The 16,000-nt window shown below is 38.5% G+C and overlaps 1 protein-coding gene across 3 annotated transcripts in view; it reads right to left on the bottom strand.

Annotated features, from left to right (window-relative positions):
* Positions 1-16,000, bottom strand: part of DIAPH2 (diaphanous related formin 2) — a 163,251-nt gene that overhangs the window by 58,678 nt on the left and 88,573 nt on the right. For all 3 annotated transcript variants that reach the window (XM_033072238.2, XM_033072239.2, XM_033072240.2), the window contains 2 exons: positions 8,304-8,468; positions 1,991-2,126 (listed from right to left, as the gene is read on the bottom strand). In XM_033072238.2, the coding sequence (XP_032928129.1) occupies positions 1,991-2,126; positions 8,304-8,468 (301 nt within the window). The remainder of the gene's footprint in view (positions 1-1,990; positions 2,127-8,303; positions 8,469-16,000) is intronic.

The following is a 16,000-nucleotide window of genomic DNA, read 5'->3' as shown; positions in this document are numbered from 1 at the left end:
TGGTCAGAAAACGGGAAAATATTCTTGTGGGAGCTGGCAGCTGCAGGAAGCATTGCTGTGACCCCAGGGTGCAGCACTGGGATCAAACCTGACCCTGGCTGAGAGGGGCTGGGGTGGCAATGAGCCTTTGGGTGAAAATCACCTTGTCCAAGTGACAGCTTGAGAGGACATCTGCCTCCTTCCTCCAAGTCTGCTGTGTCACATTCACTTAGACAAATTCACAAACTATTTATATGAGCAGCAATGAGCACGCAGCAGGAGCTGCATCAAGAAAAAAAAGATTAGTTATTTGGCAAAAAGAGTCAATTGAATATCAATGTCATGGAATCCAGTGGGGATGGGGGTTTAGCCCTCCTCCTACCACAGCAGCAAAGCTAAAATAAGTTAAATGAATATTTTAAAATATTTACAAATTGGAAAAAAAAATATTTTAGAAGTATTTAACTTTGTGTCACAGGTTTACAAACATTAGTTATTTAAATGGCAGTCTTGGTGCATTGGGCCATGTCAAGACATTCATATATTTGCATTTTCATTAAGAGAGGACTACAGTGCAGAATTAAACTTGAGTTGTGTCATTTAACAGGAAAATACTTTCATGGCAAGCACAATGCTGTCAGTACAGAGGCACTGCCAGTGGTGCCCCTCAGCTGCTGCAAGAAAAATGAAGGTGAGCTCTTGGACTGAGCTGAGGCAATTCTAGAGGTTGGAAATTCAAACTGAGCTCAGGTCACTGGGCATCCAGCACATTTCCAGCATTCACAGAACATTCTCCCTGCACTGTCTCCAGTGGCTCTGGCAGAGCTGAGGATGGGATGTTGAGCTGCTGTTGCTCCCTCTCACAGAAAAGTGCCTGCCCACATTACCATGGATGGGGTTTTTTTGGCAAATATTAAAGAAATATTAATCAAATGTTGAAAGAATGGATTAGAAAAGTCTCATTAGAAACCTTCACTAGTTTAACTTCACAAAGAAAAGAAAATGTATTTATGCATCCCCTGTGTTTAAGTTTTACATTTTGTTTATGGCTATACTGAAATTAGATTAATCTTTAAATGATCAGATAATGAAGTTTGCCATCTATAGAGAAGAATTCCTGCCACAGGCTGTTCCATGCAGTGGCAGTGCCAGTTCAAGCAAGGCCAAAGCTAACAGGATTTGTGGCACCACTGCAGCATTTTCCCTGAGCAGGGCCTGTTAAATGGATAACAAGGACAGGTGTTCTTATAGCTGGGTCAGATTAGCAGATTAACACAAACTCATAGAAACTGAACAAAAACCTGCAAGTAATCTCTTGCCTAAATCCAATTTTACCTCTGGAGTCAGGTAAAGAATAAAGCTTTTTATTTTACAGCCCTCTGGAAATCTGCACAGCATCAATATTGAGCCCAGCCCATTCCTCCTGCTCTCTTACCTTCCTCTCTGGCACAGAGGTCTGGTGTGAAACACAAAATTCTCCCAGCTGACAAGCTCAACACATTGCTTTTTATGGTGCTGAAATGTCACTCTGTACTCAGGCTCCAAGCTCAACTAGATTTCCCAGCTCCTAATAGGACTTCTGGGAGAACATCCATCCTAGCACACACCCCCAGGCCCAAAAACAAAGACATTAATTGCCACAATACCCTGACTATGGAGATGTTTACAGAATTAAATTAACAACAAAGCAAGGAAGACACTTCTTCTTGGAAGTCAATCCATAAGAAAAAAAAAAAATCAATTAAGTGCCACAAATGCAAAAAAGCCAATAATTCACAACAAAATGCCTTGAAAGGAACATTGCACACATTAAGTGGCAGAAGTGGAGTGACATGACCAGGTAGGCTGAAACAAAACAGAATTTTCCATTTTTGAAAAGTGAACTTTTTTCAGCTTGCAGAGCAGCCAGCAAGTATTTCTCCCATTGATCAGAAATAACCTTCAGTTCCTTACCCCTGACTTGGTTTTGCCTTTTTTAATGAAAACCTCTCAGCTACAAATGCTGCCTTACCTTTGTTCATATCAATCAACTGCTGCTTCTTCTTCTGCCTCTCCAGCCTCTCCCTCTCAGCCTTCTCCTTGGCCAGCTTGGCTCTCTTGGTTTTCTCCTCCAATTCTCTTCTTTTGTTGTTTTCTTTCAAAGCCTCCTGCATTAGAGGAAATGAATATGAGTGTCTGTACACTGAGAAAAACCAAAATAACCTGGTTTGCACAGTGTACTGTGTTTCCATGAAATGAGAGCAGAAAAAAAAAAAGCAGGGACTTGACCCAATGCTTGGAGGGAACACAATGTCCTTTATTTGTACATGTGAGAATTGCTGATCAGGGTGATGGAAACTGAAATAGCTTTGCATTTATGATGAGGGAAAAAAAAAAAAGGATTCTTTTCAGCAGCAATGTGTTTGTATTTTTCCCTACTAAGATTGCAAGTCTACCTTAAACCTGTGCCATGCTCTTAGCAGGGATGAGTGGGCAGAAGCCAAGTTTCCACTATGATGGAAATTCAATAACAACTGGCTGAAACCCAGGTTCTAGACTTTAAATACAATTAAACATTTTGTTGTTGTTGTTGAAATAGCCAGTCTGGATGACTAAAATACAGAAAACACAAGAGAAGAAATGGAAGATAGTTGAATTTTTAGGTTATGACTAAAAAGTCTCTGACACTAAAAATCCAAGACTCCAAATCCAGAATATTCATTCAGGCAAGGGGTAGCTATTATTATTAGCTTAACATTGCTAACAGATTTGCTCACAGTTTCTCAAAACTGACTGATGATTAATGTAAGTAAAGAGAGTTTTGACTCGGGTGTACAGTGGTTTCTAAAGCATTTGCTCTGCCTGAATTACATCAATCCTTTCATTTTCTACTGCAAAGGGTTATTTTTCCCTCTCATGGCATGCTTTATACTCCCCCAGACCTTCTCTCTTCCAAACATTTGAGTTGCAGAGGATTTCTTCTAATCCAGAACACTGCTACTCCACATGAACAGGTTTTTTTTCAACTGTCAAATGCAGTGATCCCCTTTCTGCATTTCCTCAAAATTACCTCAAAAGGTAAAGATCAGTTTGAAGTCTGAAAAAACAGATCTGTAATTGGCATTGCTTTAAAAAGAGGGAACAAAAATCAGAGTTTTGTTACTGCAATGTAGTTCCACAGTGAGAAAGAACTTGCTGCTGTTCATAGGGACCTACTACACAACCAAATTTATTCTCCAATTAAAACTAAACTAATCTAACAGTTTTAAATCAGACAAGCAATCCTCTGGTAAGAATAAAAGCTTTCTCAGCAGCTTTTTGAGAAGCACTCATCTAGATGCTGCCTTCTGAAAACATGTAAGGGAAATAATTTTTGAGTGAATCTCAGCAGACAGAAATATTTAAATGCATAAATCCCTTTTATTGATGTGCTTTTCATGACCCTCTGTTATTCTGGTGAGTGCACAAGGGCAGGCAGTTTTGCTAATTCAACAGCAAATTAAAAGTTAGAGAAAGTTTGAGTGTGGGTTTGCTTTGTTATAATAAAAACAAAACCGAATTATTGTCTCTCCTAGCAGAGAACTGGATTCAGCAAGGAATATTATCTCTTTTTAAGTGAGTTAGTTGAAGAAGCACACAGTTTGATGTTCCCCCTTGTGTTTATTAGGATTCACTGAAGTGCAGCTCTGGTACTCAGCTCTGCCAGTTTACAGCTTGGCTTCCTTAAGAAGCAAATAAAAAATTAATGCATCTCTTGCATTCTGTACATATCTTAAGTTCTGACAGACAAACATATTCACACATCCACACGGTTGTAAATAGATTCTCCAAGGTAAATTATTAAAAACAAGAAGAAAGAAAACAAACTGTAATGCACAAATCTCCCTGGATATTAAAGATGCAGCTGGCTACAAAGTGGGCATGCACCAATAATGAGCTGCCTGTGATCCCTCAGGCCTTCCCAAATTTGCCTTGCAACTGCAAAATATGGCAACTGAAGTTCCAGCAAAATCATCTTCTGCAGTCATAAACTGTCAGGAACAACAAACTCAGAGTCACTGCATTCATCTACAGAAATTCAGAGAGTTAAAATACAAAATATAAAAGCAGATTGAGCAATCAGTTTGCATGTAAAAGGAAGATGTTTCATGGGTGCTCCTTGGAGGATAACACATTTAAATTCATTGTTATCCCTATGAAAATAATGGTACAGGGATTCAAGGAGTTGGGATGAAACAAGAGCAGAAAAATTGAATTTCCTGCTGGGTGGTTGTGAAGCAGGAGAAGAGAGGATGAGCTTGGGGACAGTGGCACCCCAGGGACACAAATGTCCTGGGCTTGGCACTGCAGCTGCAAAAACTCTTCCAACTCCAGGCAGGAGAGTTTAATAAACCCAATTTAACACTCCCAGTGAAGAGCTGCCTGGCTTCAGCTCACTGCTCAGCTGAGTCAGTTGGGATCATGATTAAACAGCCCTGGAGTGGACAGGTTTGGGAGTGTTTTTGCAGCTCCCTTCAACCAATATTTGGAGAGCAGAATAAACACACACATCTCGTTCAGGGTATTCCTGATGGAGACACAGAGCTAAGAGCACACACAAACACAAAGCTGTGGCATTGTCTTCACAAAAAACAACACAACTTGGAAACCCCAGGAAAACAAATGTTGTCTCTTTGGGTCCAATCCTGAAAGAGAAACCCAGGGCAGACCAATTATTGTTTTGTTCCAAAAGCAATCTGTTTGGATCAAAGAAAAGACAAGGCACATCATGTGAGCAGAATATTTTAGACTTTTTAACAAAAAAAAATAAAATTCTAAGTTTGGTCTGTAAGAACTGTTCATACAAGAGCCTGAATCCAGTAGAAAAAGTGAATCACTCTTTTCAATAGCAGGGCCTTGAATTTAACCTGCTGAAAGGTTTCAAAGTTTCTGGCAGAAATTCTCAACATATTTAAAAAGAGACTGAGAACTACACCAGTGTAGTATATAAAGATATAATGTAATTAAATTGAAGAATAAAAACTCCAGGGTTGGGAAGGTTTTGCAGACTTGCTGAAGGACATGGTTGGTGGAAGGAAGCACTGCAGGCATTACACTGCAAAGAAATAATAAATGTGAAAAAAGCAGCACTGGAGGCCAGGCTCCCACTGCTGCAGCTCTTGCTGAGGTTTCTGACACCTTCCACTTGAACTCTGTGTTCTGACAGGATTATCCACTCCCATAACCTGCCTGCATTTTCCTCAACGTGCTAAGCAAGCAAACAGGAGCTTCAGGGAGTGAATGAGCTGTAATTTACTCCAACATCAGCTAAATGAAGCTGCAATAATGCAGTGATCAATCTGAAATCACAATTAAGGCAAACACGGATCCCAATTATCAAATTCTCTTAATAGGATATAGGAACAAACAGAATGATGAGGCCAAGATGATATATGTGGAACAAAACTGGGGGGTTTAGAGAAGCCAGGTTCATTCTGTCAGGAGAGCTTTTCAGAAGAACTGAAGTGCAGATGTTGGCTCTGCACACATCACCTCTGGAAGGAACTCTTCTGGATTTAGATCAGGTGATGGAGTCACTGCTCCACAAGAGATTTGTGATGGAGTCACTGCTCCACAAGAGCTTTTCAACAGCTTCAATTCTGCTCAGCCAAAATCCCACACTAGGCTTTGCCTTCACAGTGGAATGAGGATTCAAAATCCTCATTTAAATATTACAAACCTCCAAAGATAATGCCTGGAAATAATGACATTTCTCAGTTGGCTCGTTGCTACCAGCACTGAATATAAAACAAAAAACAAAATCTAGTGAAAGCTTTTTAATCCTGTTCCTTTCAAGATTAGGAAATTTAACTTCATGGTTCCTTCTAGATCATGTTCTCTCCTGTAAGTTTTAGAAATATTCCTTAATCAATGGCATCTCCTCCCTGAAACACAACATCCAGAGCTTTCACCCCATGCACAAAAACCAACTCAGCAGAGAAACAACTTAGAACAAAATCCCAACTCCACCTAGGCAGTTTTTTCTACACTTGCCAACACAGTGTACTTGGACTCAGTTTAATTTATTATTTATTTTAACATCTTTTGAGGAGCTTCCAAGAGAAATGCCATCCTTGTGTTTTACACCATGAACAAAGCACTTATCTAGCAAATAACTCCCTGTAACTAAAGCTGAGTTCATGCTGCAATGTGAATTCCACCACCTGTGTCCTTTCCTAGCCTACACCTAATTCCTGATTTGTTCAGGATAATCATTAAACCTGTTCTGTGCCCATCAGCTGAGAACTGAGAGAGCTTGCAGAAGGTTTTTGTGTCTGGGGTTTGGGGCAGGGGAGGAAGGGCTTGCTGTATATTGCCTGTTAATAAGGACACTGCTTCACTCCTGCAGCCACCTCCTGGGAAATTTCACTGAAGAAAATACTTCTTGCTCATTATTCTTTATTTTTTCCCCAGTTTCCTGCTAGCTGGAAACTGTTATCTTTCAGGCTGCATTAAAGAACTGTTCCTTTTTAGGCAGAAGGGATGAAGTGTATTCCCAGACAAATAACCAGAGAGAACAATGAATAAATAGAGCCTTTCTTTTAAACCACTCCTGAATTACAAACTCAATTTATGTGTTTGAAAGCTGGGAATTTAGCCTGACTGTGCACTATATTTCATGGCAAATCAGATGTTTATTATGTATTTATTTATGTATTGTATATTCATTGAGTTCTATTACTGTAGCAAATGACCTGCTGCATTCTAGGGACATTTCAAAAAAGCCACCAAAAAAAACCCCAAAAAACCACTCCTGAGTCATAGAGCTGGAAACTTACTTTGAAACAAGTTATAAACAAATATTAGGAAGAGGGAAAGGTCTTACAGGTACATTTATACTCAGGATGCTGAATGCACTGTGGTAAAAACTGGTTTTTATGAAGGCAACAGAACAGATGCTCTGTGTCCTGTCTGGCTCAGGGCATCAATCTTGGAAAATCTTGAAGCCCAGAGTAGTGGTCACAATAAAAACCACTCAGTTTGCTGATCATCTAATGGTCTCCTCATTTTGGGGAGATTTTCACTTTGTGGATGTTGCACACAGCAGCCATCCATCACTACCAGTGCTGATGCAAAAGGACAATTTATTGCCCTGGTGTTTCACCAAAGCCATCTCTCATCCTGCCAGCTGTGAGCTGCTCACATCTGCTGAAACACTGACTGGGACTGGAACACAACCCTCTAAGTACATCTGTAATGTACTTTTTTTAAAATATTTTTTTTATATTTATAATTTTTAATAAATACTTCCTTACTTAAAGAGCTGCACTTAGACAAATGTGAGGGAAGGGGTCAGCATTGATAAAACTGTCTACCAGATTAAAAAAAAAAAAAAAATCACTCAACAAAACAGCCTCTCTGCATTTCACACAACTACACCCAAAATTCCCTTTTCCTGCTTCAAAAACAACTTGTTTTTTTTAGACTCAAAATTCACATTTAAGACCATCTGCATTAAAAGGAAACCCACAGAGCAAACAAAATCTAAAACATTTTTAAAAACTGGGTAAAAAAAAAAGGAAATTTTCTATTCCAGTGCTGAGGTACAACTTCCATCAGATTGAAATGAAGTTTGTGTCTGTTCACCAGTGACAGATTTGGTGGAGGTTTCTCAATCCTCTGCCACCAACACAAACAAACATTCAGGAAGTGACAGCCTGGGAACATCCCAGGTCACAGAGAGTGAGAGACAGCGAGTTCAGGAGCACAAATGGAAGAGAACAAAGTGCCATCCTGCTGCAGGCAGCTGATGAATCATCATTTGATAAGAGCCTGATCCTTTTGGGTTTGATGTTGGAGCAGGATGCAGTTGTCCTCAAGGACAATCAGAATTTGTGTTTACTTGCAATGGAATAAAAGTCTAAAAATAAAATATTTCTTCTTCAGAAGAATCCTAATATTGAAGAGATATTATTGTCCAGTGGAACTTTAAGTGCAAAGAGTAAAAAGAAAACCCAGTATTCTTTTTTGCAAATTATTTTCCCTTATAGGAAAAAAAAAAAAGCTTCACTGTGAACTTTTAATGTTCCCCCTGGTCCACTAAAACTGATTCATTACATTGCTAAAATATCAAAGTTGAATTAAATTTGGCTCAGCCTTTTCCCCAGCTGAGTTGTGAATTTACACTGGAGGACAATAAACTGACCAAAACCTCAATGATTCTGGAAACCTTCACCCAATTTCCTGCCATGGAACAAAACATAAAATTACACATAACAGAAAAAAAACAAAGAGACAAGGCAAGAAGTAAAACTGGGAGAAAAAAAATGTAAGGAAATGTATAAAATTTTTGGGGTTTTACTCACCAAAAACAGAGTCCTGAAGTTGCTCAGATCACCAAAGAATTCTTCTATGCTTATTGCTTTGGGATCAAAGGTGAAGTATTCTCCCAGGTTCTCATAGAGCTTTGTCATGTTGCTGTGCATGTTGGACAGTTTCTCATATTGCTCTCGGGCACTCTCAGCAAAGCTGTGAGCTTTTGTCAAGGAAAATGACTCAAATGCAGCACAAATAAAGGAATACAAATAAAACCACAGTAAAGAAACCAGTACACAAGGAAGGAGCTCTCAGTACAAAGGTTACAAGTGCAAAGTGTGCAGGTGCTGTTCTGCTGCCAAATATCACATTTTTATTAATAATAATAACACTATTAATATTAATTTATATTACCATTTTATGAATGAATCCTATTAATGTCTGCAAGTCCATACCAACACTTCCACCAAATGATCCCTTTGCAATGCTGGAGATTTGCCACTCACACAGAATACAACTTGCTCTATAATTTTTTTTAATACTGGGGGCATTTTTATTTGAAGAGATGAACAATTTTATAAAAGTAACTCTTGAAAACACAGAGTGAAATTTGAGTTTGCTGTGAGAATCAATGACCTTAAGTGATGTCTCCCACCTCACACATAATATATTTTATATTTAATGTGCATAACTATCAATGACAACATCATACACTATGACATCTAATTTTCTTTGCCTTTTCTTACCCAATTCTTCTCTGGATTTTTCCTGCCCAGCCACAGTTGATGCCTCAGGCTGCCTGTGCTAGTTTCACTTCTTTGAGGCACAATCTCAACTCTAATTTCACTAAACTTACAAAAATGAAATATGCACAAACAAACTGACAAACAGTTTTGAGGAATTATTAGTGAGAAAAAACATCATGGATCCACATAAATTTTGCTTTTCTTCTTTAGGAAATGTGGAAGCCACAAATGAGACTGAGATTGACTTTCACCCCAGCAGCCATCATTAGAAGTTTGACATAATGCTTTTAAATAGAAAAATGAGTTTGTTTTTTTTTTTTTTTTATTTTTTTCCCTGCATGAAAATAACAAAAAACCCAATTATTTTACAAATAGAGGAAGGGTGCAAACTACTAAAGGAAATTTTGGTTTGCCTCAAAGCAAGTGCATTTTAGTCTGCTCTTTTCTCCTCTGGGGTTGTTTAGAGCTGAGAAGCCACAGATCACTGGGGGGAAAAAAAGAAAAAAAAAAGGAAAAAACCCACAAAAATTCCAAACAAACAAACAAAAAAATCCCAGAAAACCCCCACATCTGCTGCAGGATTAAATTTCTGATTTTCTAATTCCACTCCACTTCTGAGGCCCCAGGCTCTCTGCAGAACAACCACCAGCCTGCAAACTAAACAGGGGACGTGCTGAGAAATCCTAAAAAAAACCCCCAAAACCATTTCTTTTTGAGATCAGACTAAATCCAAAAGTGATGCTCCAGAAAACAGCAAATTGCAGAATAAATCATGGGAATTCAGGGGGATGTTCCATTCAAATTTCTGCAGCACTTGGATGCTGCTGCCCCTGCACAGCTGGAAATATCTCCCACTGGAAAGAGTAAATATTCCACCTGGATTTGCCCATTTTAACTAATGGGAGAGTACATAAATAAACATTTAACAATTGGTTCTTAAAAGTGTGATTGAAAATTTTATCAGTATCATTTTTCCTAGCAATCCTCTCAATTAAAGCCTTGGTGGGCTAAGAACAAAGCTGGTAACTTTGTAAAGGTCACTGAGAAACAGAAACCAACACAGTGATGGATATTAATTTAAAAAAATTTAAAAAAAAAATCAAGATTTTGAAACTCTATCTGCCTATATAGTGCCACAGCAGTGGCAATTCCTAATTCTCAGTTTATGGAAAACAAGTTTAACCTGTCTGATTAGAATTGCAATCATCTCAAGATAACCCCGGTGCAGTTCAGTCTTCAGTGACATTTAACTGCACAAAGGAAAATAAAAGTTTAATGGCAAGAATACATTAAATAGGTAATAATGGCACATTACTGAATTATTGAGCAGGGACTAAAAATTTTAGAAAAACATGAATTGCCTTAGAGTCAGCAGATTGCTGTCATGAGCAGCTCACCAAAAATAAATACATATAAATGTACAAATTAATTTAGAGGATCCTTTAAAAATAATCTTACATAACATAATACAAATGCAAAAATGGCTGAAAAATCTGAACAAAACAAAAATATTTTAAGAATTCCAGATTTGCAGCCTATTGCTGGAGCCAGAGCTCCCAGCTCTCCACTGATGTTGCACACTCTCAGAAGAAATAAGCACTAAAAAACCCCACTGAAAGCTGATATTTTACAGCACCACTCTAGAAACAGACTCTGCCATTTCCACATTATTATTTTTTATCTATTAAGTACAAACTGCAAGGAAGAAATATCTCTAAGAGATGGTAAAGACAAAGGGATGCCAGCAAAGGCAGAATTGAGAATTTCAGCTGTGCCTGGTTTGGAAGAAAAGGCAGAGCTGGTAAAGACAGAAATCCCCAGTCACAGACCATGCAATATCAGCAAAGTTACTGCCACCCTCCATGTGCCTCACCCAACCTTCTGATTTGTAAAATATCATTTAAAACACCCCTGGCAAGGCACTGATGCAGCCAGCAGAGCAGCTCCAGAGGAGCCCACACCATTCCATGAGAAAAGGAGTGAGCAGTCTGAGGTGTGCCAGCTTTGTGTAACTGCAGTTCTGAATTCCAACCCTTTCCTGAACACAGACTGAAGCTTTACTGAGTGCTCATTTCAAAATTCTAAACTTGGTTTCATTCCTGCCATTCTAAACCTAACCAAAAATCAGATTTTTTTTTTCACTAGCAAGTTTAAAGGTGCTTGTTAAGTAGGAGAAAGTGCTTTATTCAGAAGTTTTTTTTCCACATTTTCTTGCACACCACTGCAGAGCAGGATTCTGGCTGGAGGAGCCACCAGGCTAAATATCTGTTTTAAATTGTTAGAAGAGAAAGTTTGAGCCAAAGGTGTCATCTCTAATGAAGGATGCACAAGAGCTCTCAGTTTTAATCTCCCAGCTCATTCATAATAGAGCATTCTTTGAATTGAACTGTGGCAATGCAAACAGAACTTATTAACTGGAGGCAGAAATTCAGCTTTAATAGCAGTAAGTCATTTCCACTGATAGCTCTATTTTCACCTGCCCTCATCAGGATGTAAACACATGCTAACAATTTTATCACTCACACTCCATCCATAATGCATCTCTGTGTCTGCACAGCAGCCAAGGCTTCTGGAGCATACACAGATAATTATGAATCATAATTATATCACTAATCTTTTCTTCTTGTTGGGAGCCTTTGCAAAAACAAAACAAAACAAAAAAAAATTGCAGAAATCTCCTTTGCAATACACTTCACTCTGCCCAAATTAAACCCAAAGAAAGCAAGAGCCAGAGCAGGAGCCCAACTTCATCTGTGCACACAAAGCTTCTGAAAAGCTTCAAGATTCCCTAATAAAATACCCATAAAAAGCTCAGTGAGAGAATTTCCTTCTCATTACAAAGCAAATTACCTCATCATTCAGCATTTGACAGAACAGCTCAGGAAAAAAAACCAAAAACAAACCCAAACAAAGCAAACCACAAAAGGATTCTCAGCAAGGAGGGCTCCTCCTCCCCCTCTGTTCCCTTTGCACCTGAAATTATCATTAACTGCCAGAATTCTGTAACACAACTGATTCACTGGAAAAAGAGAGGATTTCAGTGGTGTTTGTGGAAATATCACAACCATCCAAAACCTGTGACCTGCTCCTTCCCCCAAGTTCTCAGAACACCACTTCATTCACCTTAATTAAGATGAAGCTTTCTGACTTGTGCCTAAATGCCCATAAAACTTTCATCTTGGCAAACACTAAAAAATCTGTCAGTGTTTATTTCCTCCCAGCTCTGAGCAATCAGTTCAGTCCCTAACTCTGCTGCATTCAAACTTCTCAATAATGAAAAGACAATTTCCATTGATTCCCCCTCATTGCTATGCACAGGAAAAAGCTTTTGTCAACATCATTTCAATATTACTTTTGTATTTATATTTCTGTTAAGGAGGATGCAAAGATGATTGTTCAATTCTCTAAAAGTCCCAGAGGAAGTCTCTGGGCAAAAACTGATAAACAAGGCCCTAGTTTATAAAATATTCAGTCCAAGGAGCAAAGCTCCACAGGCTGTGCTTGAACTGGTTTATACTGGGACAGATGGCTCCAAAATTTAGGTGGCAAATTGGGAATTTCCTGTGGTAGCAAAAAGAGAACTTTGAGAATAAATAAGAGCACTTGGCTCTCCAAAGAGAAGACAAAAAGCAAAACACTCCAAAATTAGAGCTAGGCATTAACCTACATTAACCTGAACCACTTGTGGGTTTTATTATTCAAAGAAAAAGAAAGTTGCTGAACTCAGATTTTTTTTTCCCAATTATTGTAACAGAGAAATAATCCCTGAATTCCATACTCCCATTTTAAAGAGAGAGTTTTTAAAAGCTCTAAAACTGCTGAAAGCAAACCAAACCTTTCATCCTGGCAAAAACAACACTTTATCTCCACTGATGACATCACCAGAATTCTGAAACTGCCTGACAACAAAAAACATCCAGTTCTTACTTCTTATTTGTGATATTTTGATGTTTAAATAATTTGAAACAGTATGAAGAGTGGTATTTGGAGTTTTTTTCCAAACTCAAATATCTTTTTTTTCATTTTGTGGTGGCAAACAATTACTATTCCTGCATTAATTAAAAGGCAACACAGACCATGATAATCAAGCACATATCAGACAGAAAATGCTGCCAGAGAAATGGATTTGGAGCATCCCTTCCCTGGAGAACAATTAGATAAAAATCTCTTTAGATGAATAAAAACAAGAAAGAAAACAACAGAAATGCAGCTCATACAAACTAAATGCTGTTGTAAAATTTGTTTTGCATGTTATATTCAAATTAGTTGTGACTGTTTCAAATAACACCAAGTGTTGACACGTTCTAACAATGATAAAAAATCAGTTTTTAGGTATCTCAGCAAAAGCCTGGTGGCCACTCCTAGAAATATTCCATTAGCTTTGGCTCACAAATCAGATGCCTTAAACAAGAACTGCAGCTCTGTGTGCCCTGGGTCTTCCAGGGGAGCTGCAGCCACTTCCCTCTCTTGGGGCAGCAGCTTTTCCTCCCCTGAGCTGATTTAATCAATGGAGGGAATTTGGAGCTGTCACTTCTACCTGCTTCTCACAGCTCCAATCACATCTGCTGTTACTTCATGGAGAGAAAGGTTTTGGTAAAGGCTGGGGAAGGAAAAGAGAAATGCCTCCCTGTATTTTTAGGTTTCCTTTAGGGCTGCCATGGCACAAGTCCTCAATTTCTTCTTTTGAGAAAGCTGAAAAACTGCTGATTGTGTAATGTTTCAATTGCCCAGGTGTTCCAAATTAAGGGGGAAAAGGGATTTTATATACCCGACCAAAAAAAAAATAGCATAGAATACCTTTATTCAAATTGAGACTTGTTTAACAATGAAGTGTTCACACACTCAAGCAGAGGAGAGAATGAAAGACTAGCCTACAATTAATTTATTTTGCACCCAAATGGTATTTTGAATAGCAGCTGCTCTGTAAAACCACAAATCAACCATGATTTGAGCAAAGTGGTGTGTGTGCCTCCACTGCTCCTTCCCCTCCAGGAATGGTCCCACATTTCTGGGATTAATAAATCTTTGGGGATTATTTGCCAGAAGCTCTCCAGTGCCTGCACACAAACCTTGTCCCCAGAGACTGGGATTAAACCCAGGAAAAGGCAGGGAAGTGAAGTTACCCCTCAAAATTCCACCTCAACAACAGACACTTGAAAGCATCCCTTGAACAGCTGATCTGGCCAGAGGGAGAAGCCAAGAGCAGACACAGGGCAATGGGGAGCTGAAATCCAGCTTTTCTTTACTCACAGGGAATCAGGATCTAAAATCCAGATTTTCTTTACTCACAGGACAATCAGGATCTGAAATCCAGATTTTCTTTACTCACAGGACAATCAGGATCTAAAATCCAGCTTTTCTTTACTCATAGAGCCATCAGGATCTGAAATCCAGCTTGCCTTTACTCACAGAGCAATCAGGATCTGAAATCAAGCTTGTCTTTACTCACAGGCACCTCCTGTTGCTCAGTGACATCCTTCCCCTCCAAAATACTTGAGCCTTTAAAAAAAATAAATGTTTTATCTGGAGTGTGGGGAAGTGTGGAGGGCAAAAAGCAGCTCCATCAACACCAAGAGTTTTGCTAAAGCAGAATCTCAGGACAGTTTGAATTTGAGATCTAAAAGCTGCAGCTCCAGGGATTTATGCAGTGCACTTCCCTTTCCATTTCTGATTTTAAAATAAGCATACAATAATTAGAGAATGGATTTCTAATTGATTATCACTCTAATAAAGCACAATCCTTCACAAAAATATCTTCCAGTGATCTGGACAACTTGGTTTAATATAAATTTAAGGATGAAAGCCCAGTTTCCCTCAGGCAATGATTCACAATCAAGGACCCATTAAATCTCTGTTACATGTACAGAAGTTCTGTTAATGGAATTTTATTCTTTGCAATCTTTACATGATTTTTTTTCCCCTCTTTTCATTCTCTCCTCCTTCCCCAATCCTCTCTGCACAATTCCAGGAGATGTCCCAAGGTGCAGAACAGAGCTGAGCTCCCTCCTGGGGCACAGCTCCATCCTCTTGGGATTAACCAAAAATCCAACTGGGATCTCAGATCCAAACTCTGCAATTCAATGTACACAAGTGCACACTGCACAATTTACAGAACATAACCTTCTCAGAAATAAAAATTAGAACAATAAACGTTCTTGACTGTCACACAGCCCCCCCATTTGTGACTTTACCAATTTCTTCCTTCATTCCCACAATGGAATGTACAGATATCTGTTCACAGAACCCTTACTACAGCCCAACATGAATAATTTTATGTCTCCTCATATCAGAGCTTTCCTTTGTAAAAAGGAATGAAAATCTGAAGGTAGAAATAAACTGTCAAAGAAAATTGATACTGTGCTTTGACTAACACAATTTTCATTTGTAATGTTCCAAAGTTCTTGTATCTTAAACTATTAACTTTATGAAAACTCTGCCTTAGTCCAGACCAGTAAAAATACAAAGGATCATTTTCCAAAGGGATTTGTCTTTTTTTTTTTTTTTAACTGACATCAAATAGTTGTAAGAGAAATGAACATTGTGCAGTAAAACATGACACATTATTAGGTGCTTTTCAAATTCAATCCAAGCAAAGATTATACCTAAATAATCCTATAGTTATCACCTGGAACACAGAGAGCATTTTCACTTTGCTTTAAGATGGATCAAAGAGGGAAAAAAAATAAAGAAAAGACATATTATGTGATAAGAAAGGGAGTGGAAAGCTCTTTAAAAAGCATTGTTGAGTCTGGCTTGACAAGAGATTTAATTCTTCCTGCACACATCTGAACAAGGGGGAAGCAAGGAGAGAAAACCCCTTAAAAAAGCTTCAGTAAGGTAACAAAAAACGAGTCCAAACTGGCCCTGGAAACCCAGCTGAACTGGGGAAATTCTCCATTTGGGAAGTTTACAAAAGCTTTTATTGGACATGACTGAGGGCATACAAACACAAAGTTTTAACTTGGTTCACAGATTCAATGTTCCTATAAAAAAAAATCAAA

Source organism: Catharus ustulatus, chromosome 14, assembly GCF_009819885.2.
Source record: "Catharus ustulatus isolate bCatUst1 chromosome 14, bCatUst1.pri.v2, whole genome shotgun sequence".
Taxonomy (NCBI): domain Eukaryota; kingdom Metazoa; phylum Chordata; class Aves; order Passeriformes; family Turdidae; genus Catharus; species Catharus ustulatus.
The sequence above is the reverse complement of the archived record's forward strand: the minus strand, read 5'-3'. Positions and strand labels throughout refer to the sequence as shown.